The sequence below is a fragment of the Cetorhinus maximus genome, chromosome 3 (assembly GCF_964194155.1).
Source record: "Cetorhinus maximus chromosome 3, sCetMax3.hap1.1, whole genome shotgun sequence".
Lineage (NCBI taxonomy): Eukaryota > Metazoa > Chordata > Chondrichthyes > Lamniformes > Cetorhinidae > Cetorhinus > Cetorhinus maximus.
In genome coordinates, this window is record NC_135881.1 from 194,913,363 (window position 1) to 194,939,040 (window position 25,678).

At 45.6% G+C, this 25,678-nt stretch overlaps 1 protein-coding gene across 1 annotated transcript; it reads left to right on the forward strand.

The window, feature by feature from the left end:
- The first annotated feature begins 17,029 nt into the window (after nucleotides 1-17,029).
- LOC144679147 (chemokine XC receptor 1-like) lies at nucleotides 17,030-20,235 on the forward strand. The gene has a single exon (XM_078539508.1). It carries the CDS (start codon nucleotides 17,067-17,069, stop codon nucleotides 18,183-18,185), a length of 1,119 nt encoding a protein of 372 aa, XP_078395634.1. The 5' UTR covers nucleotides 17,030-17,066; the 3' UTR covers nucleotides 18,186-20,235.
- Nucleotides 20,236-25,678: the final 5,443 nt, after the last annotated feature.

Here is a 25,678-nt window from a genome sequence, read left to right on the forward strand (position 1 = left end):
GTCTGCACCGACACGTGAGAAACACCTGACCTACCTACCTAATCCCATCTACCAGCACTTGGCCCATAGTCTTGAATGTTATGACGTGCCAAGTGCTCATCCAGGTATTTTTTAAAGGGTGTGAGGCAACCCACCTCCACCACCCTCCCAGGCAGTGCATTCCAGACCATCACCACCCTCTGGGTAAAAAAGCTTTTCCTCACATCCCCCCTAAACCTCCTGCCCCTCACCTTGAACTCATGCCCCCTTGTGACTGACCCTTCAACTAAGAGGAACAACTGCTCCCTATCCACCCTGTCCATGCCCCTCATAATCTTGTACACCTCGATCAGGTCGCCCCTCAGTCTGCTCTGCTCCAACAAAAACAACCCAAGTCTATCCAACCTCTCTTCATAACTTAAATGTTTAATCCCAGGCAATATCCTGGTGAATCTCCTCTGCACCCCCTCCAGTGCAATCACATCCTTCCTATAATGTGGCGACCAGAACTGCACACAGTACTCCAGCTGTGGCCTCACCAACGTTCTATACAACTCCAACATGACCTCCCTATGTCGCGAATGATAAAGGCAAGTGTCCCATATGCCTTTTTCACCACCCCACTAACATGCCCCTCTGCCTTCAGAGATCTATGGTCACACACGCCAAGGTCCCTTTGTTCCTCAGAACTTCCTAGTGCCATGCCGTTCATTGAATACTTCCTTGTCAAATTACTCCTTCCAAAGTGTATCACCTCACACTTTTCAGGGTTAAATTCCATCTGCCACTTATCTGCCCATTTGACCATCCCGTCTATATCTTCCTGTAGCCCACGATGCTCAACCTCACTGTTAACCACCCGGCCAATCTTTGTGTCATCCACAAACTTACTAATCCTACCCCCCACATAGTCATCTATGTCGTTTATATAAATGACAAATAATAGGGGACCGAGCACAGATTCCTGTGGTACGCCACTGGACACTGGCTTCCAGTCACTAAAGCATCCTTCTGTCATAACCCTCTGCCTCCTACAACTAAGTCAATTTTGAATCCACCTTATCAAATTACCCTGTATCCCATGTGCCTTTGCCTTCTTTATAAGTCTCCCATGTGGGACCTTGTCAAAGGTTTTGCTGAAATCCATATAAACTACATCAACTGCACGACCCTCATCTACACACCTGGTCACCTCCTCAAAAAATTCAATCAAATCTGTCGACTGCGTCTGTGGGGGAAAAAAATTACCTTGCTTCATTCTTCCTGCCAATTGAACACGACTTCTGCTATTTCTGTTTTTACATGTGGAACACATTTGGAATCCAGCAAAAACTGACAAGCTGCTTCGCAATTGCTCAACGAACCCTCAGAAAGTTGGCAATTCAAGAATGGCTCGAGCACCCTGAAACTACTAAAGTAGGCTTTGTAACTAAACTGCAGGTATAATTAATATTCCTTCATTTGTACTAAAGGGAACAAAATGGGCCTCAAATTTCCACTCCATTTATGTCATTTCTATGATGTACAATCGACGCAATTTTTGCCTGGGAAGAAAATTGAGGCAAAAGCCATTTTGGCTGATTTTCCTGCTCCATGATCTGCTCAGTGAGTCCCTATACTCCTGCAGCCCTCAATTTCTTAGTTTTATACATTTAATTATCTCATTCTAACATACCTCTATGCATTATATGTTGCCAGGCGCAGCTAAAACTAGTGAAGGGAGGAGCTTTGAGCCCGAAGAGTGTTTAATTTTTTGAATAGCGATTACTACAGCTGGGGATGACTTTTTTCAGTGATTCCTCAGACATTCTCTCCACGTCTTCTTCTGACTTATGCAGGTTTTCATTCAGTCCATGTACAATAAAAGCTCCTGAGGAATGTGGCTTTTCCTATGTATGTATGATTGTATGCTATCATACTGGAAGGCGAGGAGGAGAAGAGTGTGAAGCAAAGGAGAGCGGGGCAACGTTAAAAGGAGGACACACCCTACCGAATATTAGCCCCCTTCCTGAATATACAGGAAAGACAGGTCTGCCACTTCTTAGTGAGGCGATATTTATTATGAGTGAAGCTTTGCCACCTCCTGTATAAATATCTGCAGCTCCAGGTATCTCCCTGAACTGCTCTGTCCATGGCTATGAAGCTGTTGCCCGCTCTTCAATTTTATGCAGCAAGGTTATTTTTCACAGCTACACAGGAAGATCTGTGTAATATCAGCCAGAGTAGTATATCAAAATTCATCTACCAAGTGACTAACACATTCTTCATGGGAGTTGGAACATTTATCCCAAATTTGGCACCACAGCAAGGCAGCAGTGAGATAGGACCAAAAGTGAGATGGGGTCTGTTCAGGTGTGTAGGTTGCTGTTTCCCTAAGGTCCAAAGTGCAATCAATGCACTCATGAGCTTTATGAGTCCCTACACTGAATCCCCTCAAAGTCCTCAGTGGGAAGGACTTCCACACCCTGAATATAGAAACCTATGTGACAACATAACAAAACACCCTCCACACCAATGCAAGACTTAATAGATGTTGTCCTGAAGAATTCATCCTTTGAAATTTGGTTCTTACTGAGCTCTCCAAGATAGAAAATTATGCCAATGGGTAGCTTTTTGAGACAAAACCAAATCTAACTTGCATGGTTCATGATTCTATATGAGTTGTTTTTTTCCACCAGATGTGGGTGTCACTGGCTAGGCCAGCATTTATTGCCCATCCCTAACTGCTCTTGAGTAGGTGGTGGTGAGCTGCCTTCTTAAACTGCTGCAGTCCCTGTGGTGTAGGCACAGAAGGGTGTTCCAGGATTTTGACCCAGTGACAATGAAGGAACAGCGATATATTTCCAAGGCAGGATGGTGAGTGGCTTGAAGGGAAACTTACAGGTGGTGGTGTTCCCATGTGTCTGCTTCCCTTGTCATTCTAAGTGGTTGAAGTCATGGGTATGGAAGGTGCAGTCAAAAGAGCTTGAGGAGACCGTCCAGTAAAACCTGGTGACCCCGGCTTCACCAGACCCCTTAGTGGTGCTGCTGCTGGTGAGGTTGCTGAGCTGCAGGCCCTCAGGTTGGGCCAGCAACTCTTGGAGGTGGGTTGTCATCCTTCATAGGGTCTTAATTGGCCACCACCAGGAAGGTGCATCTCTGAGACCTCGTGCCAGCCTCAGTCCCCAGTAAACTTCAGCCCATGATGCCTGCAATGAAGGAAAAGCTATCCTGATGCTACTGCAAATGCTTGTTGTAGACTCCAGATGACTGTCAGTTGCTTTTACACCGACCTTAGAAAATGTTCAGAGCACTAGTTGAGATGTTTATTGAGCATCGTTCTTTTTGTAAGCCTTGGGTTCTCACAACTCTGAAGCTATTAGCTGTCTTTTCCCCAGCCTCCACTGGGATGGGATGGCACATTCTCACCCATTCTGCGCTCCTCTAGTTACCCCAGGCTTTCTGAATCAGCTGGAACCACATCCTCACTAACTTAGATTCAGCCTGACTGCTACGACCTGAACTGGGTGTGTGGGAGTGAGAGAGAATCTGCTGCAGATGTTTGGGGTTATGCAGCGCACTAAACTCTGGCCATCCAAGTAGTGGAAAGCATTCTCCCGCATGCGGAAAGGGACCTTCAGGCTTAACCAAAAGAGATTCTTAGAACGTCCAAGCCAACCCACTCGTCTCTCTCTTTCAATTTGCAAGGGGAGTACATCAGGAGCATGGAGACTGGTGACCTAGCTATATGCCTCGTGGCGTACAGAGAGCAGAGACAAAGGAGATGAGAGCGACGGAGGTGCCTGGCTGGGCATAGTGGGAAGTAGTACCCTCAGGAAGAAGGGGCAGCTGGGGTACCCGCACACATGGCTGAAGAGCCACAGTGAGCCGTCGCTGGTTGGTGTTTAGCTAGACCCAGGGTCTATAGACGCCCTTTCATTCCTGCGGATCACTGAGAACCAGTGTCGCTGAAGACTGCGCATGTCCAGGGAACCAGTCGGTCACATCTGCCACCTGCTGCAGAATTTGGTGCCACAGGGACATGGAGGGAAACCACTGCCAGTGGCCATGAAAGTTACTGCGGTGCTCAGTTTTTACGCCAGTGGCTCCTTTCAGGGCTCCACAGGTGATCTCTGTGGGATTTCACAAGCCTCCACCCACAAATGCATCCATGAGGTCACAGATGCCATCTTCATGAAGGCACACAACTTTGTGCATTTCGCCCGGGACCAGGAAAGCCAGGATGAAAGACCGCTAGGATTTGCCCAGATCTCAGGCTCCCACAGGCGCAGGGTGCGATCGACTGCACTCACGTGGCGCTGAGATCTTGTGGCAACAAGTGATCAACTATGTCAACCACAAGAGCTTCCACTCGCTGCAGCTGGTGTGCGACCACCACAAACACATCCTGCAGGTGTGCGCACAGTTTCCAGGGACTGTTCATGGCTCCTACATTTTCAGTCAGTCTCAGGTCCCTGACATCTTCCAGGATCCACAGAGGCTGCAGGGTTGGCTCCTCGGGGGGAGAGGCTGTGGCTGATGACACCCATGCAGCGGCCTCAGACTGCAGCAGAGCGACGGTATAATGAGGTTCGCGCTGCAACTCGCAACTTGGTGGAGCAAACCATTGGGATGGTGAAAATGAGGTTCTGGTGCCTGGACCATTCTGGTGGAGCCCTGCAATACAGTCCACAGAGGGTGTCACACATCGCCATTGTCTGCTGCACCCTTTACAACCTGGCACTGCAACGAGGAGAGGAGCTGGCTGAGGAGGAGATGGAGAAGCTGGATGTCCCCTCCGATGTGGAGGATGTCAACGGGGATGAGGGTGAGGAGGCCATCAAAGGTGAGGATGACGGCGATGAGGCCACCTCACTGGCCAGACAAGCCAAACGTGCTCGGGAGGCTCTCATAGCTGCTAGATTTGTGGGAAATGATGATGATATGCAGTGAGGAGACACCATAGATCCCCACATTATATCTGTGAATGTTTGACTCCAGTCTGGCTGATGGCAGTGCACATACCCTCTGTGATAAGGCTCCTGTCATGGGGACACGGTGGAGGCTCTAACAGTCATTCGAATCCAGGAGGATGATGATGACATGCAGTGTGGACACTCCATCGATCTTCACATAGCCTCTGAGAATGTCTGACTCCTGTCTGGCTGAGGGCAGTTCGCTTGCGCTCTGTGATCAGGGCCATATCATAGAGACGCAGTCATGAAACTTTAAATGCATCTGATCCTTTGTTAGCCTTCAGCGCCTGACCCCTTCAGGAGCACAATGTTACTGGACACAGATGCTGACAAGATGGGGGCCAGCCCCACCTTAAAGGTGCTGAGAGCACACAGAGAGAATGAGGGAACTCTGTGGCACCTGCCCACTACATTCTGGCAGTAATAACAAGCACCGTCGAGGTGCAGGCATCAGTAATGTGTCCAGGAAGTGTGAAGCAAATGGACTATCATTTTGGCCTGAAGGTTGCACAAGGCAGGGGATAGGCCCTGGACTGAGACCCCTGCCTTTATCTTGTGCAGAAAGATTTCACATCTGAGTGACATGAAGAATGCTCATCAGAATAAGGAGCCATAGTCAGGGAGACATTCTTGGAAGTTTATTTACAATAGTGAACATTATGTACAAGTGATTAACACCCAGGCTGTGCAGCTACACCTTCCTAACCCTGCTGAGGTGTCAGCTGTGGCTCAGTTCATAGCACCCTCGCCTTTGAATCAGCGGGTTGTGGGTTCATGTCCCACTCCCGGAAACCAAGAACTGTGATTGTACTCGAAAGAGTTGCAATCTGTGACTGTTGATAACTCGAAAGAGTTTCCTAACCCTGCTGCTACATCTTGGTGCTTCCCTCGACATCCACAGCGGAGGTGGAGGCAGCCTGTTGACTGCTACACCCTGTCTGTGATGACCATAGCGGGCGTCCGCTGGAGGGCCGAGACTTGGAGGGCCCCGGCTTGCTTTCGGGATCCCGCTGTGTGGCAGTGGCAGACTCCTCAGCCTGTGGAGCTGGAGTCACAGGAAGAGGGGATTTGGATGGGCTGGAAACTCCTGGAGTCACCCAGGTGGATGACCTGGGGTGTGCACCTGCTGATCCCCCTCCCTATGGGTGCCCGAGGGCCCCTGGCTGACTCCTTGGGGAAAAGGGGAAGCTGAAGTGAGATCGAGCTGCCCCGCACCCCTCTCACATTGATACTGCTGGAGACCAACTACGGTGTCAGCGATGGAGTTCAGCCCACACAGCAGTGCAGGACAGGTGCCCTGGACTAAGGTCTCCATGGCGGCCGCCATCCTACCGATGTTGAAATCTGAGAAGTGCAGTGGAAATCCCTTCCTGATGTCCCCGAGCTTGCCTTTACAGCTCCAGCAATTGAGGTATGACCGGGTCCAGAGGCTTGTCATCTGACTCGGACTCAGCAGATTTCTGGCCTCCAGCAGTTCTCTGAGAGCTAAAACCTGGGAAGTCGCTGCTGCCACCTGTTGTGGATCAGACAGTGCGATGTGCTCACCAGACTGTGATCCTGAGGCTACTCTAAAGCTAGGTCCCACTGAGGTGTGTGTCTCTGCGCTGGTGGAGGGTGTGGGTGAGCGCTGCGAAGGGTCTTCAATGAGGGTGCCTTCAGATTTCTCTTCCAATGTGTCTTCCGGGCTTGATTGGAGGCTGTGGGTTGTGGACTCTGTCAGCTGTTTCCCAGATGTGCCTGTGAAAGCAAGGACAGATAATTAGTGAATGGCAGTGGCCTGTGAAACAGGACACATCGCTCACAGCATGGTTGTCTGATGGGTGTTGCACTGCTGGATCCTCACTTGGTAGAGCACCACTGACCTCACCGTCAGAACAGGACCGGTCCGGATCGTCACCGGCCAGCTGGATGGCTCTGTTTTCAAAATCCTTGAGGACCTTGATTTCGGGCATTCCTCTACCGGTCTGCGACCTCTCCCTTTTGTTGTGTCCCAGCTTGTCCTGCAAGAATACAAGACACCTGCCAGGCCAGGTGATAAGTATGCCTGGCATGTGTGGGTGGTGAGTAGTCCCATGGACGGGATAAGGACAATGATGGTGATTGTGAGAGAGTGAATGGTGATGTCCCTTGAACCGGCAGTGAGTGAGGGCCCTGTGGGTGTGTGATGGGTTTGTGAGTGTGTGCATTGAGAGTGATGAGAAGAGTGACTTACCCTGGCAGAACGGAGGAGATCATTCATCCTCTTGCGGCACTGGGTGGCTGTCCTCTTTTGCAGGGCATTGGCGCTGACCACCACTGCCACCACCTCCCAAGCCGGATTGGTGATGTTGCTGCCCATCCTCTGGCCAGAGCTGGGGTAGAAGACATCAAGGCGAGCCTCCACCGCGTCCAAAAGGTGCTCAAGCGACGCATCATTGAACCTGGAGGGAGCTGCAGTCTTCTTGCATTTCAGGGCCATGTCTCCTTTTCAGCTGTCCTGGGCTGGGGGCACTGAAAGGTTTGCACATGGCCTCACTAAAATATGGCACCCGGTGTGATGAAACAGCGAGGTGATGGCTTGGTGGGTGAATGAGAGTCCACTCACCATGGAAACGGCGTGTTTCCCGGGAATGCACGATTAATGGGATTGGGACAATACGGCGCAAAAACCCGCCATTGCGGCAGGCGGGTAACACATTCGTTTTCTCACCTGCTACCGCGCTGAGTGCAAATCTGGGACGATTCTGCCCAACATTTGATGGCATCAGTTGAAGCAGGCAGCCACACGGAAGTGCCGTAAACTGCAAGGCAACAGGTCAAGAGCTGGAAGGTGGATGAGGTTGGATAGCTCTCTTTTGGTTGCCACAGGCACGATGGGGCAAATGGCCTCCTTCTGTGACATAATTTTTTTATAATTCTATAATTCTTTGGACTCACGGATATACTACACCCCATCCAATCCCTATATTTGCTCCTCCAAACCTCCCATTTTATATTTGCACCATTCTGCATCTCAATCTAGCACTCTTCTCAACCTCCAATCTAGTTAAACTGGTAAACATCATTCAGTTTAAATTGGTAATCCTCCCTTCTCCTTCCAAAGTTCATATTGAGGTTAACCACCAACCCACACGTGCTCTTTCTCCAATTGTCGCCCCTCTCATTTCCACTCCACCCCAAAGCACCACTCCCAGAATCTCCCTTCTTCTCCACAAAACACCATTTCCAGCTTTTGCTCCGTGCATCTCTCTCCTTTAATTTCCATCTATTTCTCCCTTTTACTGCCACAAATTTCCCCATTTTTACATTGCCATCAATTTCTCCATTTACTTATCATTCATATCCCTATTTGCCTGTTTTATTGGCATCTATTTCCCTCTTCCCATATTTTCCCATATGCCTGCATTTAATTGTCAACCATTACCACTTTCATTATCATCCATTTCTACTATTTACTCTTGAATTGCTATATATGGAATACACCCCATTTGCCTGGATGAGTGCAGCTCCAACAACACTCAAGAAACATGGCACCATCCAGGGCAAAGCAGCCCGCTTGATTGGCACCCCTTCCGCAAACATTCACTCCCTCCACCCCCGACGCACAGTAGCAGCAGTGTGTACCATCTACAAGATGCACTGCAGGAATTCACCAAAGCTCCTTAGGCAGCACCTTCCAAACCCATGACCACTTCCAACTGGAAGGACAAGGGCAGCAGATGGATGGCAACACCACCACCTGGAAGTTCCCCTCCAAGTCACTCACCATCCTGACTTGGAATATATCACCATTCCTTCACTGTTGCTGGGTCAAAATCCTGGAACTCCCTCCCTAACAGCACTGAGTGTATCTAGACCACATGGAATGCAGCAGCTTAAGAAGACAGCTCACCCCCTCCTCCTCAAGGGCAGTTATGGATGGGCAATAAATATTGGCCTTGCCAGTGATGCCCACATCCCATGAATGAATAAAAACACTCTTCCTTGTTGCTATTCATTCTTTTCATTGCCATTCTGCACTCATTGTATTAGAAGACACAAAATAATTTTGCGCACTCTGGGCAAAATCCTCTGCTCTGAAGTCCAAGTTCAGTAGTGGGCGCCGAAGAGGGGGGGGGGGGTGGAACGCGGGACAGCTGAACACACGCGATATGTTGCACTGTTCAGCTCATTACTTATGCATCCAAGCGGAGCAGCATCTACTGATCTTAAAGCTGCAGGAGAAGTGAATGTCACCAGGTGCACACCATTTATGTACAGCCGTAAAAGTGAGCATTGTATTTCCTGCTGGCGGGGAACTTAATTCCGAAGAAGTGGCCTTTTAATGAGCATGCAAGACATGCTAATGCATGCAAAAGGGCTTCCCGACATTGTTCACCGGGACGCCCAACCCACCTTTACAGCCCCGAGAGCAAAATTCTCACAGCTCATCCCACAATCGGGAAACCGGTTTTTGGCCTCAGCCAAATGAAGTTCCTCCGCCTGCCCTGCTTCCCAAAGTTGAAAGGCCGGAATTTTCCGCCCCAGCCCCACCCCGGCGGGTTCGTCCGAGGTGGGGCTGTCGAGCCATTCAAACCTCCGCTCACGTCGAGAGAACCAGAAGATCCCGCCGACGTGACAGGCTGGGAGGTTCCGGCTTTTCCCTCCAGTTAGGCTGCTGGGGTGTGTTAGTAAAAATGTTATAAAACAGAATCCCACAGAGATCACAGATTTCTCTTAGCCAAAGGAGAGCCAACGGTTATGTTCAGCCTTGGAAGCAAGGTGTAGTTTTACCCGCTGCACAGTTACCCCAGTGAATAGTGCAGTACGTCCTTGTAACCAAGCGCTCAGTAGCTTGGACACTGCTGGTGCTCCTTCTCACGCACATGCTCAGGGGCCCAGCCATCAAAGGAAACTTGTCTAAAAATGTTACAGGGGAGGTGCCCACACAGTGTGATTTGCGCCCGCCCTAGAGATGGCCCTGATTATAAGGATGCAATGGCAGCATTTGATGCCATCAGTGTCCATACTGCCAGAGGCAGAAGGTGCCATTTTCTATTAGCACTGTTTACATGGAAGATTTGATGACAATCTTATGCATTCAAGGTATGATATAAGGAAGATGCAGCACCATTTTCTGTTGCTAGGGTATATCGTAAATATTATTGCAAGTTCTTTATATGCAAATAAAGCAAGGAAAAGTAAATCTGTTTGTGTTTCTTTGGATTCACCAGCATTAAAGGCATCGGTTGTTCCTTAAATTTTGTTCTATTGAACAGAATATTAGTCATTTCCTGATTCCACAGTGAGGGATAAGTCATGCTGAGCTAAGAAGAATGAAAGGCTTGCAAGTTTCACATTGAAAATTTCAGTGTTATAGAAGAGAAGATCCATGACAAGGTTTGTGTTTTAGACAGGAAGACATTTGACCATATGTAATTTAGAAATCATTGATAAAGTTTCATTGTTAAACAGCAAAACTATTGGACAAGTAGAAGTGAGGATACTGAAAGTTTATATGTGTATGCTATAATGGAAGGTACTGGATAAGGTTTGCACATAGATCTTAGAAAGGAAGATAGTCGTTAATGTTTGTGGGTGCATTTTAAATAGGATGATACATGCCAGAGGTTATAAATGTATTTCAAAAGGAAAGATACTAGGCTAGGAGGTTAAGATATTTCATAGTATTCATATTTATCCTTTAGAAAGTAAGATACTTTACAAAGTTTGTGTCTCTATGTTAGAAGTACTTTAGAAGGGAAAGTTCTTGGCAATGCTTCGTATATTCACTGAGAAAGAAAGTAAGGAGTATTGATGCAGTTTACAAAGGAAACTCGCTGGCCATTTTGACCAGGTATGTGTAATTTACTTGGCAAGGTTTATACATCTACATGTATTTCACAACTTTAGGAACAGGGCAAAGTTTATACGGGTACTTATTTGTATACACTAAAGGGTTTTATATGTGCTTTGGAAAGAAAGCTATTCAACAAAGTTCTTATGCATACTCAAGAAGGCACAATAATTAATAAATAGCTTAGAGATTGCTGCTCAAGGGCTGTGTTTGGGTTTTAAATCAGAAGGTACTTAGCAAGGCTTGGAAATGTACTTTAGAATTGAAGGTGCTGACCTAGTGCTCTTTCATAGTATTTTTGAAGGGAAGACATTTGAGAATATTTGTGTACTTTGGAAGCGATGATGCTTGGTAAAGTTCATGGCATGAATCTTATATTTGTCAAGCGTGCACGATCAGCGGGCCCGGAAGCGGAGGCGGAATGCGCTTCCGTCTGCGATCAGCCCCCGAACACAATTTCACGCTGGCTGGCCAATTAACGGCCGGCCAACATAAAAACGCGCGCTGAGAAAGCCTCAGCGCTGCCGAGGGGATCTGGAAGAGAGTGGGCGCAGACAGGAGTGAGGGTGCAGGTGGGCGCTTCTAGCAAGCTCCCTGAAGGCAGAGAGTTGCTGCGGAGATGCCTCAGGGGGCGACAGACCTGGGCAGGTTAAATGACAAGAAACAAAATGCAGCGAACTGTGTCCATGCAGCACATTCAAGCGCCAGGCAGCAGAACTCAAAAAACATCAGTCCCCAGATATCTATTTTTTATTATATTTCACCCCGGACATTTCATCCCACCCTTGGATGAGGTTTCATTAAAAGTGGGCTGCCCACCTGTCCGTTTTGCACGTGCGACAAGCACTAAATCGCACGGACAACACATAATCGGGATCAATTGCCTTTTTAATGGCCTTAAGTGGCCCTTTAATTGTTGGTGGATGCGGCTCCGGTACACACGCGGACCCGCCGACCTGAAGGTCCCCTCACGTGCTGGATTGTGTCGGGACGCTTGCCCGACAGCATCTTGCGCTATTTCACGTCCGCTCGGGTCAGGAGCATGCCCATGTGTGGACCTTAGACAAGAAGGTATTTGATGTGACTTATGAGTATATTATGCAAGGAAGGTATTTGGCAAGGATTGTTAGTGTACGTTAGAAAGAAGGGAAGTTCTGAAGTGAATGTGCTTGAAAAGGCTTTCAAACGTACTGTAGAAAGGGCTACTGTTGTGTGTGTGTGCTTTGGAAGGGATCATTCTTGACAATTGCATGAGCACTTTGAAGACATGAGTGTATATTTTAAAGAAGACAAAGTAATTATTTTCAACTGATGGTCTATGATATGAGGATGATTTGGCTTAACTTTCTGCTGGTAATGTTCATATTACAAGGAGGCATCAATTTTTTATCATCCAAATATTAATGCACATAAGTTTAAATATAAATAAAACAGGTAAAGGTAAATGATTTTCTTTTGCTTTTTTCATAAAAATTAATCTAAGTCTAGCTAAAACTTGTCCATCTAAGTTTTTATTTGTTTAAAAAACGCTGCTCACTTCCTGATTCCACAGTGGAAGGGTAGATTTGGCTGAGTGAGCGAACATACATACGAAAAACCTTTGGACTACAGCAGTTTCAGCATTACTGAAGAGGTGTGACTCAACAAGGTTTGTACTTTATAATGGAGATTACGTAGAATCATAGGCCCCAATATTTAGGGGGTGGGTACAGTGTGGAAGTTGAAAATGGCCAAAGAATCCAGCGAGGTTGAAAGCAGTGATCCTGCCATAGGATCTCATTAACATGTTTTGGATCCATATGTGCAAAGCAAAATTGTCCTCATCTCTACTTAGGCTCGTTTACCAATTAAATTCCATGGCACAGAAACCAGCCATTTGGCTTAAAATGTCTATGCCAGTTTTTATGCTCCACATGAGCCTCCTCCCACCCTTCTTCACCTAAACCTATCAGCAAAATCTTCTATTCTTCCTCCCTCATGTGTTTGGCTTCTAGCGTTCCCTAAAATGCATTTGCTATTTGTCATGGCCTCTCCATGTGGTAGCGAGTTTCCACATTCTAACCATTCTCTGGGTAAACAAGTTCCTCCTGAATCTCCAATTAGATTTATTAGTGATGAGCTTTTATTTATGGCCCTTAGTTCTGGACACCCTTACAAGTGGAAACCTTTATCTCTATGTCTACCCTACCAAACCTTTAAATCTGTATCCTCAATTGCTTTGTCAATGGAAACAGTTTCTCCTTTTTTGCTCCATCAAAACCCCTCATAACTTTAAACACCTCAATAAATCTCTCTTAATTAATTAATTAATCCCAGCTTCTCGAGTCTCCACATAATTGCTTCCATTATTCGGGTAAATATCCTTTCCAGCCTCTCCAAGATTTGTACCTAGACTTTAGAAGGGAAGATAATTGTGCAAAGATTTTTGTTTATTCATTTATAGGATGTGGGCATCGCTGACTAGGCCAGCATTTATTGCCCATCCCTAATCACCCTTGAGAAGGAGGTGGTGAGCTGCCTTCTTGAAGCACTGCGGTCCATGTGGTGTAGGTACACCCACAGTGTTGTTAGGGAGGGAGTTCCAGGATTTTGACCCAGTGACAGTGAAGGAATGGTGACATATTTCCAAGTCAAGGCGGCCAGTGGCTTGGAGGGGAACTTCCAGGTAGTGGTGTTCCCATGTGTCTGCTGCCCTTATCCTTCTAGATGGTAGAGGTTGTAGGTTTGGAAGATGCTGCCTAAGGGGGCTTGGTGAGTTCCTGCAGTGCATCTTGTAGATGGTACACACTGCTGCCACTGTGGAGGGAGTGAATGTTTGTGGATGGGGTGCCAATCAAGCGGGCTGCTTTGTCCTGGATGTTGTCAAGCTTCTTGAGTGTTGTTGGAGCTGCACTCATCCAGGCAAATGGGGAGTTTCCATCACACTCCTGACTTGTGCCTTGTAGATGGTGGACAGGCTTTGGGGACTCAGGAGGTGAGTTACTCGCTACAGAATTTCCAACCTCTGACCTGCGCTTGTAGCCACAGTATTTATATAGCTAGTTCAGTTCAGTTTCTGGGCAATGGTAACCTCCAGGATGTTGATAGTGGGGGATTCAGCGATGGTAATGCCATTGAATGTCAAAGGGCATTGGTTAGATTCTCTCTTGGTAGTTCCTTAGAAAGAAAGGAAATGAAAATGTTTTTTGTGCATTAGAAGGGAATATTTTTGACAGGTTTTCAGAATGTAGTTTTGAAGGAAGTATGCTTAAAATGGTTCAAAAGTGCACTTTAGAAGAGAATATACTTGATAAGTTTTGCACAGGGGGGATGGGGTGAGCGAAGTTGACTTGGATTCGGATATGGGCACCAGAGTTTTGGATGAGCTCAAGTTTGAAGGTTGGATGCTGGGAACCATGGCCAGTCCAGCCTTGGAATAGTCAAGCCTGTAGGTACAAAAGCATGGTTGATGTTTCAGCAGCAGATGGGTTGAGGCAATGACAGAAATATTGGTGAAAGTGAGCTTGCAGTCTTCATGATGGCATCAGAAAGTGAACTGAGGGTCAAATAGAATGCTAAGATTGTGCCTGAGAGAATGGCTTGCGAGGGTCATAGGATCCAGGGCAAGGGAATGGAGTTGTGGTGGAAGCCAAGAACGATGGCTTCAGACTTCCCAATAGTTAATTGGAGGAAATTCAGCTTGACCAGGACTGAATGTCCGAAAGGCAGGCTAACAATACCAAGTCAGCAGAGATGTCGAGAGAGGTGGTGGTGAGGGAAAGCTGAGCATCATTCAGATGATGTTCCCAAGGGGCAGCTTATTGATAGGAAGTAAGGATGTTGTAATGTAACTTCAAGGGGGCATACCTAAAATTGCTGTACATCACTATCCATATCAAGACAGGGTGTGAGACATAACCCCATGTGTTCTGTAGACAGAACAGATAAGCAGATCTTCTACATAGCCACCCAGTTACCATAGTATATGTATAGTCTTATCTTCAAATAAAGAACCCACATTATTGCTCTATCAATCCTTGTTGTATGATTGGTACATTTGTGCTAAACAGAAGAACACAATAAGTGGGGGCTAAGGATAGTCTTGGGGGTCCTCAGAATTAATGATGTAGAGCTTGCAAGAAGAGCGATGCAGGAGATTCTCTGCTTAGGACTGGATAACTAAGAGTGCCACCAGGCGAGGGCAGTTCAACTCAGCAAGACAACAGAGAAGAGCCATTGGAGAAGTTTGGAGAGGTTGTCCATGTCAGCAGTTACTGAGAGGCTGAGAAAGACGAGGAAGGGAAATGCACAATCAGTTTCCTTTGTCGAGTTTGTACTGGTTATAGAACTCCAGTGATATTCCTAGAGGGATAATCCTTAGGTGCTAGAAATTCCACTTGAAACAGGTGGGAGCTCATAAGCTCCTGCAAATCAGGGTCGCAGAACATCACAGGTGTGATTTCTTCACCTTACCCCTTGACATTGATAATTTATTATTGGCTGCAACTCTGGCCCACAAACCATGGGCAGTAGAAGTTTTAAGATGGCCACTTCAAATGCTATTGAAAGGGATCCTCAGTTTTTTCCCTTCTAAACCACGCGTGCAACCCTTGTCAAGTTAATATCATTCAAAATTATGCAAACAAACCTTGTGAAGTCTCTTCCATTGAAAGTATACACTCAAAAACTGTCAAATTGTTTTGAACTGTTGCAGAAGGGAAGGCAATCAGCAAGAAATTGTATTTGCTAAGGTTTGTATTTGACAAGGTTTGTTAGTACACTTCAGAAGAGGAGATACTTTGCATGGGTATTTCTGTGTACTTTATAAGGGAAGGTACTTAGAAACAAAGGACTTAGGAGCAGGGGTAGGCCATTTGGCCCTTCGAATCTGCTCCACCATTCAATAGGATCATGGCTGATCTGGTTGCCATCTCAGCTCCACTTTCCTGTCTGCCCCCATAACCCTTGACTCCCTTGTCTAGCAAAAATCTATCTAAATCAGCTTTGAATAAATTTAAAGACCCAGACTCCACTACCTTCTAGTGAAGGGAATTCCACATTCTAATGACCCTCTCAGAGGAAAAATTTTTCCTCATCTATATCTCAAAGGGGAGGCCTCATATTCTTAATCTAGGCTCCCGAGTTCTAGTTTCCCCACAAGAGGAAACAGCCTCCTGGTATCCACCCTATCCAGTGCCCTCAAAATCTTATATGTTTCAGTATGATCACCTTTCATTCTTCCAAACTCCAATGGGTACAGGCCTAACCTGTTCAGCCTTTCTTCATAAGATAAGCCCTTCATCCCAGGATTGAGATGAGTGGGCCTTCTCTGAACTGTTTCTAACACAATTATATCCTTTTTCAAATAAGGAGACCAAAACAGTGCACAATATTCCAGGGCCTGAATTTTTCAGGCGGAGGGCGGGCTTGGTGGGAGCGGGCGGGGGTGGTCACGGAGCCGATTGTGGGCGACGATCAGCTCCGCACTGCCATTTTACGTGGGTGGGCCAATTAAGCTCAGCGCTACCTGTGCGGGCGGGGGGGAGGAGGGAGAGTCGGGGCCAGCGCTCTTTCGCACATGCATGCAAAAGAGCACAGCAATCTCCCTGACGCACGGAGCTGCCTCAGGGAGATTGAATTGCTGTTAAAATCATTAAATACATGGATTAAAAATGTATTTAAACATGTCCCCTCATGCGACTGTGTCACATGAGATGGGACATGTTTTTATAGTTAGGACAAGTTTTTCATTTTATTAATAAAAGCTGGAGGAAACCCTCATCCCGCTCGTGGATAAGGTTTCCTAAAAAAACGTGAAGGCCGTTTGGCCTTTTTGCCTGCCCACCAACATCGCGAGACAGCGCAATGACGTCGGGACGCATGCCCAACGTCATCGCATCAGCGAGTCGGGCCCACCCCCGCACGCCAACTGGAAAATCCTGCCCCAGATGTGGTTTCACCAAGGCCCTGTACAGCTGCAGTAAAACTTCCCTACTTTTATATTCCATTCCTCTTGCAATAAATGACATTGCATTTGCCTTCCTAATCACTTGCTGATTAACCTTACTTGACAAGGTTTGTACATCATCATCAGAATGCAAGATATTAACCAATGATTTCCAAAAGTTTCGGTGACTTCTTTAGAAGGGAAGATACTTAACAATGTTTGCCATAGATTTTATAAGGGAAGGTACTTAAGAAGGTTTGTGCCATGTTTAGAAGCTATATTCGATTTTAATAACCATTATAAAAATGTATCGTGAAGAAGCTGTTAAGAGATTTATTTTCTGTTCTCATCCAGGAATGGTCACACAAGGCTGTGTTTAAAGAGTCCAACTATGTCGACTGCAGAACCTGAGTTGTTTATTGACTACTATGATTATAATGAAACTGATTATGAGCTTGTTTACTTGTGTGAGAATCATGAGTCCAACTTATTTGGAGCCAAGTTTACGCCAGTCTGGTACAGCCTATCCTTCATTCTTAGCCTGGTTGGGAATGCTCTGGTTCTGTGGGTCCTGGTGAGATATGAGAAGCTGAGCTGTGTAACAGACATCTTTATCCTGAATCTCGTCGCCTCTGATTTGCTTTTTGCCTTCTCTCTCCCATTCTGGGCTGTGGATCATATATCTGGATGGATCTTTGGCAAGGCCATGTGCAAAATAATGAGTGCAATTTTTTTCATCGCCTACTACAGTGGGATCATGCTGTTAACATTGATGACTGTCGACCGATACTTCACAGTAGTCCATCCTGTGTCTTTCAGAATCAGAAAGATCTCTTATGCTGTAGCAGCTAGCTTAGTTGTTTGGGGAGTTAGCATTTCAGTTACAATCCCTGAGATAATCTTCTCTGATATTGAAGTTACCTGGGAAGAAAGCATCTCCTGTGTAAGTAGGTACCCACTCGAGAGTGCGCATATATGGTCACTGTTAGGGTATTATCAGCAAAATCTCTTATTCTTCTTAATCCCCTTTGCTGTTATTGTGTTCTGTTACTGTAGAATTCTCAACACTGTCATTAGGTGTAAAGCGAGGAAGAAATACAAAACAGTGAAAGTTATCTTTTGTATTGTGGTGGTGTTCTTTGTGTGTTGGGCACCTTACAATGTAGTCATCTTCTTGTTCTCTTTGGTCGAACTCCAAGTCCCAGGGTTCTTAACCTGTGAGATGAGAAACCATCTGACCTACGCGTTTTACATTTCCCGGAGCCTCGCTTACTGCCACTGCTGTCTCAACCCCTTCTTTTATGCTTTTGCGGGTACAAGGTTCAGGAAACACTTAACCAAGATAGCGAGTAAACATTTTCCTTACACAGGGATCTATAAGCAACCCAAATACAGACACAGAAGTCATCATCTGAGTAGTTCAAATGAGTATTCCAACGCATCTACACTTTGCACAAATTATCTTGAATTTGTCCATAAGCCATTGCAAAATAGAACCAGCCATTTATAGAGTGAGATTCAACTCAGCTATTTACACCATGAGATTGATCCAATCAATTCATTTTGTGTGAGATAGATTGAATAGAAACATTTAGTGTGGGATAGATCCAATCCCATCATTTATTTTGAGATGAACCCAATCCAAGCAGCTACAATGTGCAATAACAACAAGAGCAACTTGCATTTACATAGCACAATTAACAGCAACAGCATGTATTTATATAGCACCTTTAATGTCCCAAGGTGTTTCTCAAATGCATTATTAATCAAAATTTGGCACAAACCACAAAAGCAGTTATTAGGACAGGTGACAAAAAGCTTTGTCAAAGAGGTAGGTTTTAAGGAACATCTTAAAGGAAGAGACAGAGGTAAGAAACAGAGAGATATAGAAAGGAAATTCCAGAGTTAAGGACTAGGCAACTGAAAACACCGCCACCAATGACATAGTGAAGAAAATGAAGAAAATAGTTTCAATCCAGCCATTTACAGTGAGGTGGATCCAATCAAACACTTAAGACAGTGATAATCACTCATGTTAGCCATTTACAATACAAGATATGTCCATTCAAACCCTTTACAGTGTGAGGTACACTCTAATGAGCATTTTACAGTGTGAGATAATCCAATGGTTACAAATTTAGGACAGCCATAAATATCTTATTGTGTTCAGGATCAACCTGTGTTCAGGAGTTACCTACACTACATGGACTGCAGCCGTTCAAGAAGGCATCTCACCGACACTTCCTGAAGGGCAAAGACCAAATGTACAATATTGCCGAGCTGTCTTTATCCAGCAACTTAGTTACTCCCTCAGAAAATTCAACTGGGTTGGTGAGTCATGACTTTCTTTTCCAGAAGCCATGTTCTGAGTCTTTGATAACACCTAGTCTGACCAGGTGGTCATACTGGGCATCTCGGATAATCCCTTCGAACAATTTCCCAATAACTGAGGTTAAGCTAATGGGCCTATGGTTCCCCGGTTCTTACTTGTTGCCCTTTATGAATATAGGTACTACATTAGCCTTCCCACCAATCCATCTACAATAGCACAATCAAGGGATCTAACAATACCATGCTCTTGTAATGCGAACTGGATTTTTGTGTAGTTTGCATGTGTGAATGTGAGCAAATGCTTGGCTACATGAGTTGATATAAATCGTTGAGCCTCATTATTTCACAGTAAGTAGATATACAGAGCTGCACTTATTTCAATAAAAACCGCTTGTCTTCATGTAACAATAGATACCCTATGCTTTCCTATGTCTTACCGCATTTAAACAGCCTAATTCCTTGCATTCTGTCAATTAACCTGGCAGAATGCTCTGCAGTCTACTGTCTTTCACATCCCATAATCTGAGTTAGGATTGGAACTATCCCATCCCACTCAACTGCAGAATCCACCCTACCTTCACAAACATCCCTGCTGAATTCAAATAGAATTGTCACAGTAGAAATAGGTGCAAAAAATCACTAGAATGTTGAACTATCTTTTATTGTCTATAGCACACTGAATCAATTGTCCCTTTTGAATTTTAATCCTTAATTGCAAGCCTTGCTGTCCCACCAATTTAGTAACTTGGAAGCTAAGTTTATCTCAGAAGAACTATTTGAACACATACTACAGGATGAAGGATGGCAGAATGATTTAAACCCCAATCTAGAGACTTGAGAAAGTAATTTTGGGTGATATTTCAGTGCTGTACTGGAGTGGTGCTCCACTGTTATCTTATTAAAGCGTACTTTATCTCATTAAGCTGTAGATCAACGTTTTCTTGACACTTCATCTGCATATTATGTCATTTGGCAATATTTCTTTAACACTATGATATTTCATTAACCATTCATAACTGTTCATAATCTCACTAACTGTACATTTTCTCATTAACCCTTGAGAATGTATGTTATCAGTTATCCTTACAACATTAACTTGTTATTTAATTAATTGTACATTATCTCAAATTATACGTTATTTGATTGAGCCATTTATTATCTTATTAATTGCATTGCTTCATTATGTTGCACGTTGTCTCATTAAAATTCACATTTGCTTATGAACTAAATGTTGCCTTATTCAACAGCATTTGACACCATTAACTTATAATTAAGTTAAGTAGGTATCATTTCATCAAACTGAACATTATCTCATCAGTCGTATGTTTTCTCATTAATTATACTTCATCGAACTGCACCTTGTTTCATTCATCTACACATCATAGCATTACATCTTAGTTACCTCATTACTTTTACATTATCTCATCTTCAACAACAATAATCAGCTTTCATTTAAATAGAAGCATAGCATAAGAAAATGCCCAGAAGGCACTTCACAGGGGTGTAATGCGTCAAAGATTGGCACCAAACTAATGAAGATGACATCAGGACAGGTGACCGAAGTTTGGCCAAGGAGGCTGGTAATAAAGAGTGTTTTAACGGAGGAGAGGGAAGTGCAGAGACGGAAAGGTTAAGGGAAGAGATTCCAGAGCTTAGGGCCAAAGTCAACTGAAGACCTGTCTGCCAATTGTGGGGCAAAGGGTGTGCTGGATGCACAAGAGTCCAGATTTGAGGAGTGCAGTTCCCAGATGTGTGTTGGGCTGTTACAGAACTAGAGAAGTCATGCAGGTATTTGAACAAGAAGTGGAGAATTTTTAAATTGAGTCATTGGTAGATCAGGAGTCATGTAGTACAGTGAGCACAGGGGTAATTGGTGAGTGTGCCTTGGTACAGGTTAGAATACGAGCAGCAGAGCTCAATTTTATGGAGGCTGGAATATGGGAGGTCAGTCAAGGAGAGCATTGCAATAGTCTAGTCAGGGGGTGACAAAAGCATGCATGAGGACTTCAATAGCAGATAGGAAGAGGCAGAGACAGATGACATTATAGAAGTGGAAGTGGGCAGTTTGCTTGTGATAGAGAAACAATGGGATTGGAAGCACAACTCAGGGTCAAATAGGATACTGAAGGAAACATTTTGCTTTAGGCTGAGCAGTAACCAAGGAGGGGTATGGAATAGATGGTGAGGGAATGGAATTTGTGGTCAGTGCCGAAGGCAGTGGCTTCAATCTTCGCAATGTCTAATTGGAGGAAATTATGACACCTCCAAGGTATGACACCTCTGTGACAACACAGAGGCAGAGGAGGGGTTGAGACAGGTGATAGTCAGGTAAATCTGTGTGTCACTAGTATATATGTGGAATCTAATGTCATGTCTTCAGATGATGCCATTCTCATGTGGAAGAGAAATAGGACAGAGCCAATGAGAGCTTCTTGGGGAACAACAGATATATTGACATGGGAACAGAAAGAGAAGCCATTGAAGATGATGTTCTGGCTATGACTGGATAGATAAGAGTGCAACCAGGTGAGTATAGCTCTACTCAGCTGTACAATGAAAGAGGGGTATTGAAGGAGGATGGTGTGTCAAAGGCTGAAGAGAAGTGAAGAGGAATAGTAATGGTAATGAGCCATGATCCACAAAGGCATCTCTCTCCAGTAGAGAAAGGCAATTGTTATATATAGCTTGAGGAGCACTACTCCACAAGCCTGGGGCAAGACAAGGAGGCAGGGTTCCATGAGCTACCACTGCTGGTACACTGATTGAACCCATGCCATTGGCATCATTCTGCATCACAGTCTAGCCATCTAGCTAACTGAGCTAACCAACCACCACCACCAACCAACCCCCACCCTGCCCCAAGAGGGATAGTGCACCCCTATTACAGGCACAGAAGATGGCATTTGTTTCTTTGACTGAGGCCACTCCTGTGCAGTGGCAAGCACAAATATTTGTTGAGTGAGGTTCAAACATGGAGTTGCAGAAAAGTTGGACACGTATTAGGGATGCAATGACATGTTCAGGGACTTTGAAAGACTGTACCGACATGTCTTTGTTAGGGCAGTGGGGCAGCAACAGGTGGCAGCAGAGAATCTTTCTTCGACCCCATTGCATTTTATCGACTTGGGGCATCTCCCGCCCTCACCTGAAGAGCGTCTTGCCAGAAACAGTTCTGGGCCAGCTCTGTCCACGGCGCAGCATCTCTCCAAAGTGCTCTAAAATTCTTCATGGGAAAACTTGGAATGATTGGAAGACAGAAGGGACTGACTCTGGCTAACGTTTCACAGATCCCCTGTGGCACCTGGAAAGTATTGGTCCAAAAATAAGTCAGGCCAGTGGTCACTTTCATGGCAAGAGATAGAGCTGTTCTAGCTGTGTGGGGGAAGGGTATAATTGTCCAAGACTACTTGTGTCTCTCCTGGCTGGCGCTCCCATCTTTCACCACAAACCCAAACTCCCCCCCCACCCCACCCCCCCTCCACCCCGAGCCCCCCACCTCCTCCCTTCTCCTAACAGAAGATGAGCAAGACTTAAGGTCTTTGCAAAGAACATTGCATCGATGTGCACTAGGAGTCTTGGGCAATTGCATCCTTCTCTCATGGAGCTTCTCTAGGGACACATTGTAAGGTAGAATTTATATCATTTGGAGAATGAGAGTTGATCTAACTGAAATAAATAAAATTCTTTAGCGGCTTTACAGGGTCATTCTAAGAAATGTTAACACTGGCTGGGGGTCAGCCATTTGAGACTAGGATGCAGAGAAATGTCTTCACTCAAAGGATTGAGAACCTTTGGAACATTCTACCTCAGAAAGCTTCAGTTATTGAGTATATTCAAGACAATAATATTTTTGGCTACTAAGGGAATTAAGGGATATGGGAATAGTGCAGGAAGTTCGAGCTGAGGTAGAAGATCAGCTGTGAACTTATTGAATCACAGAGCAGACTCGAAAGACCAAATGGCCACCAATTTTCATCTGCTTGGTCACTGAGCTTCCCTCGATCATAAGGTCAGAAGTGGGGCCCTGAGTTGATATTCTATTTGCATTTCCACAGTTCCATTCGCATTTCCCCAGATAATGAAATAATTTATATTGTGAATGCAGCAAGAGCTGGAAAACATCCAGATTTGGACTGTTAACTAGTAAGTAACATTTATGCCTCACAAGTGCCAACAATGACCACTTTCAACAAAAGAGAGTCTAATCACCTCTCCTGAACATTCTCTGAAGAATGCTTAACAGCTCTGTGGAAGTCATACGGACTCGAAACATTAACTCCGTCTCTCTCTCCACAGATGCTGCTAAACCTGCTGAGTTTTTCCAGTATTCTGTTTTTATTTCAGATTGGCAGCATCCACAGTATTTTGCTTTTATTCTCTCCTTAACATTCAATGGCATTACCATCACTGAATTCCCCTTCATTAGTACCCTGTGCATGGTCATTGGCCAGAAACTCCACTGGATCAGCCACACAAATGTTGTAGCTATTGGAGCACGTCAGAAGCTGGGCGTTGTGCTATAAGTGGCTCACCTCCTGATCATCCAATGCCTCTGTACCACAAGTAAGGAGTGTAATGGAATGCTCCACTTACCTGGATGGGTGAAGCTCCAACAACACTCAAGAAGTTTGATGCCTTCTATGATAAAGCAGACCAGCAGCCCATCTATGTTCTTAAATGCCCACTCCCTCCACCACTAGCACACTGTGGCTGCAGCATGTACAACCTAGGGGATTAACCTCCCAAGTCCTTGAACACTACCACCTAGAAAGAAAAGGGCAGAAAACGTATGGGAAAACCATCAGCTTCAAGTTCCAAGAGATAAAAGCAAAAAACTGCGGATGTTGGAAATCCAAAACAAAAACAGAAACAGAAATGCCTGGAAAAACTCAGCAGGTCTGGCAGCATCGGCGGAGGAGAGCACAATTGACGTTTCGAATCCTCATGACCCTTCAACAGAACTAAGTAAAAATAGGAAAGGGGTGAAATATAAGCTGGTTTAAGGGCGGGGGGGGGGGCGTTGGGGGTTGTTGGGACAAGCAGCCAGTAATAGGTGGAGATAACCAAAAGATGTCACAGACAAAAGGACAAAGGGGTGTTGAAGGTGGTGATATTATCTAAAGGAATGTGCTAATTAAGAGTGGAAAGCGGGATAGATAAGGTACAGATAGCTCTGTGGGGGTGGAGGAATACTAAAAGGGCTAAAAGGCAGAGATAAACAATGGGTAGAAATACATTTATAAATAATGGAAATAGGTGGGAAAAGAAAAATCTATATAAATTATTGGAAAAAACAAAAGCGAGGGGGAAGAAGCGGAAAGGGGGTGGGGATGGAGGAGAGAGTTCAAGATCTAAAATTGTTGAACTCAATATTCAGTCTGGAAGGCTGTAAAGTGCCTAGTCGGAAGATGAGGTGCTGTTCCTCCAGTTTGCGTTGAGCTTCACTGGAACAATGCAGCAAACCAAGGACAGTCATGTGGGCATGAGAGCAGGGTGGAGTGTTGAAATGGCAAGCGACATAGAGGTCTGGGTAATGCTTGCAGACAGACCGAAGGTGTTCTGCAAAGCGGTCACCCAGTCTGCGTTTGGTCTCTCCAATGTAGAGGAAACCGCATTGGGAGCAATGAATGCAGTAGACTAAGTCGAGGGAAGTGCCTTCTCTCAGCTCCTTCGCCTCTGGCACATCTGTTCTGATGATGCCACTTTCAAAAACAGTTCCTCTGACATGTCCTCCTTCTTCCTTAACCGAGGTTTTCCACCCACGGTGGTTGACAGGGCCCTCAACCGTGTCCGGCCCATCTCCCGCGCATCCGCCCTCACGCCTTCTCCTCCCTCCCAGAAACATGATAGGGTCCCCCTTGTCCTCACTTATCACCCCACCAGCCTCCGCATTCAAAGGATCATCCTCTGCCATTTCCGCCAACTCCAGCATGATGCCACCACAAAACACATCTTCCCTTCACTCCCCCGGCGGCATTCCGTAGGGATCATTCCCTCCGTGACACCCTGGTCCACTCCTCCATCACCCCCTACTCCTCAACCCCCTCCCACGGCACCTTCCCATGCAACCGCTGAAGATGCAACACCTGCCCCTTCACTTCTTCTCTCCTCACCGTCCAAGGGCCCAAACACTCCTTTCAAGTGAAGCAGCATTTCACTTGCACTTCCCTCAACTTAGTCTACCGCATTCGTTGCTCCCAATGCGGTTTCCTCTACATTGGAGAGACCAAATGCAGACTGGGTGACCGCTTTGCAGAACACCTTCGGTCTGTCCGCAAGCATTACCCAGACCTCCCTGTCGCTTGCCATTTCAACACTCCAACCTGCTCTCATGCCCACATGTCTGTCCTTGGCTTGCTGCATTGTTCCAGTGAAGCTCAACGCAAACTGGAGGAAGAGCACCTCATCTTCCGACTAGGCACTTTACAGACTTCCGGACTGAATATTGAGTTCAACAATTTTAGATCTTGAACTCTCTCCTCCATTCCCACCCCTTTTCCGTTTCTTCCCCCTCCCTTTTGTTTTTTCCAATAATTTATATAGATTTTTCTTTTCCCACCTATTTCCATTATTTTTAAATGTATTTCCACCCATTGTTTATCTCTACCTTTTAGCCCTTTTAGTATTCCCCCACCCCCACTAGAGCTATCTGTACCTTATCTGTCCTGCTTT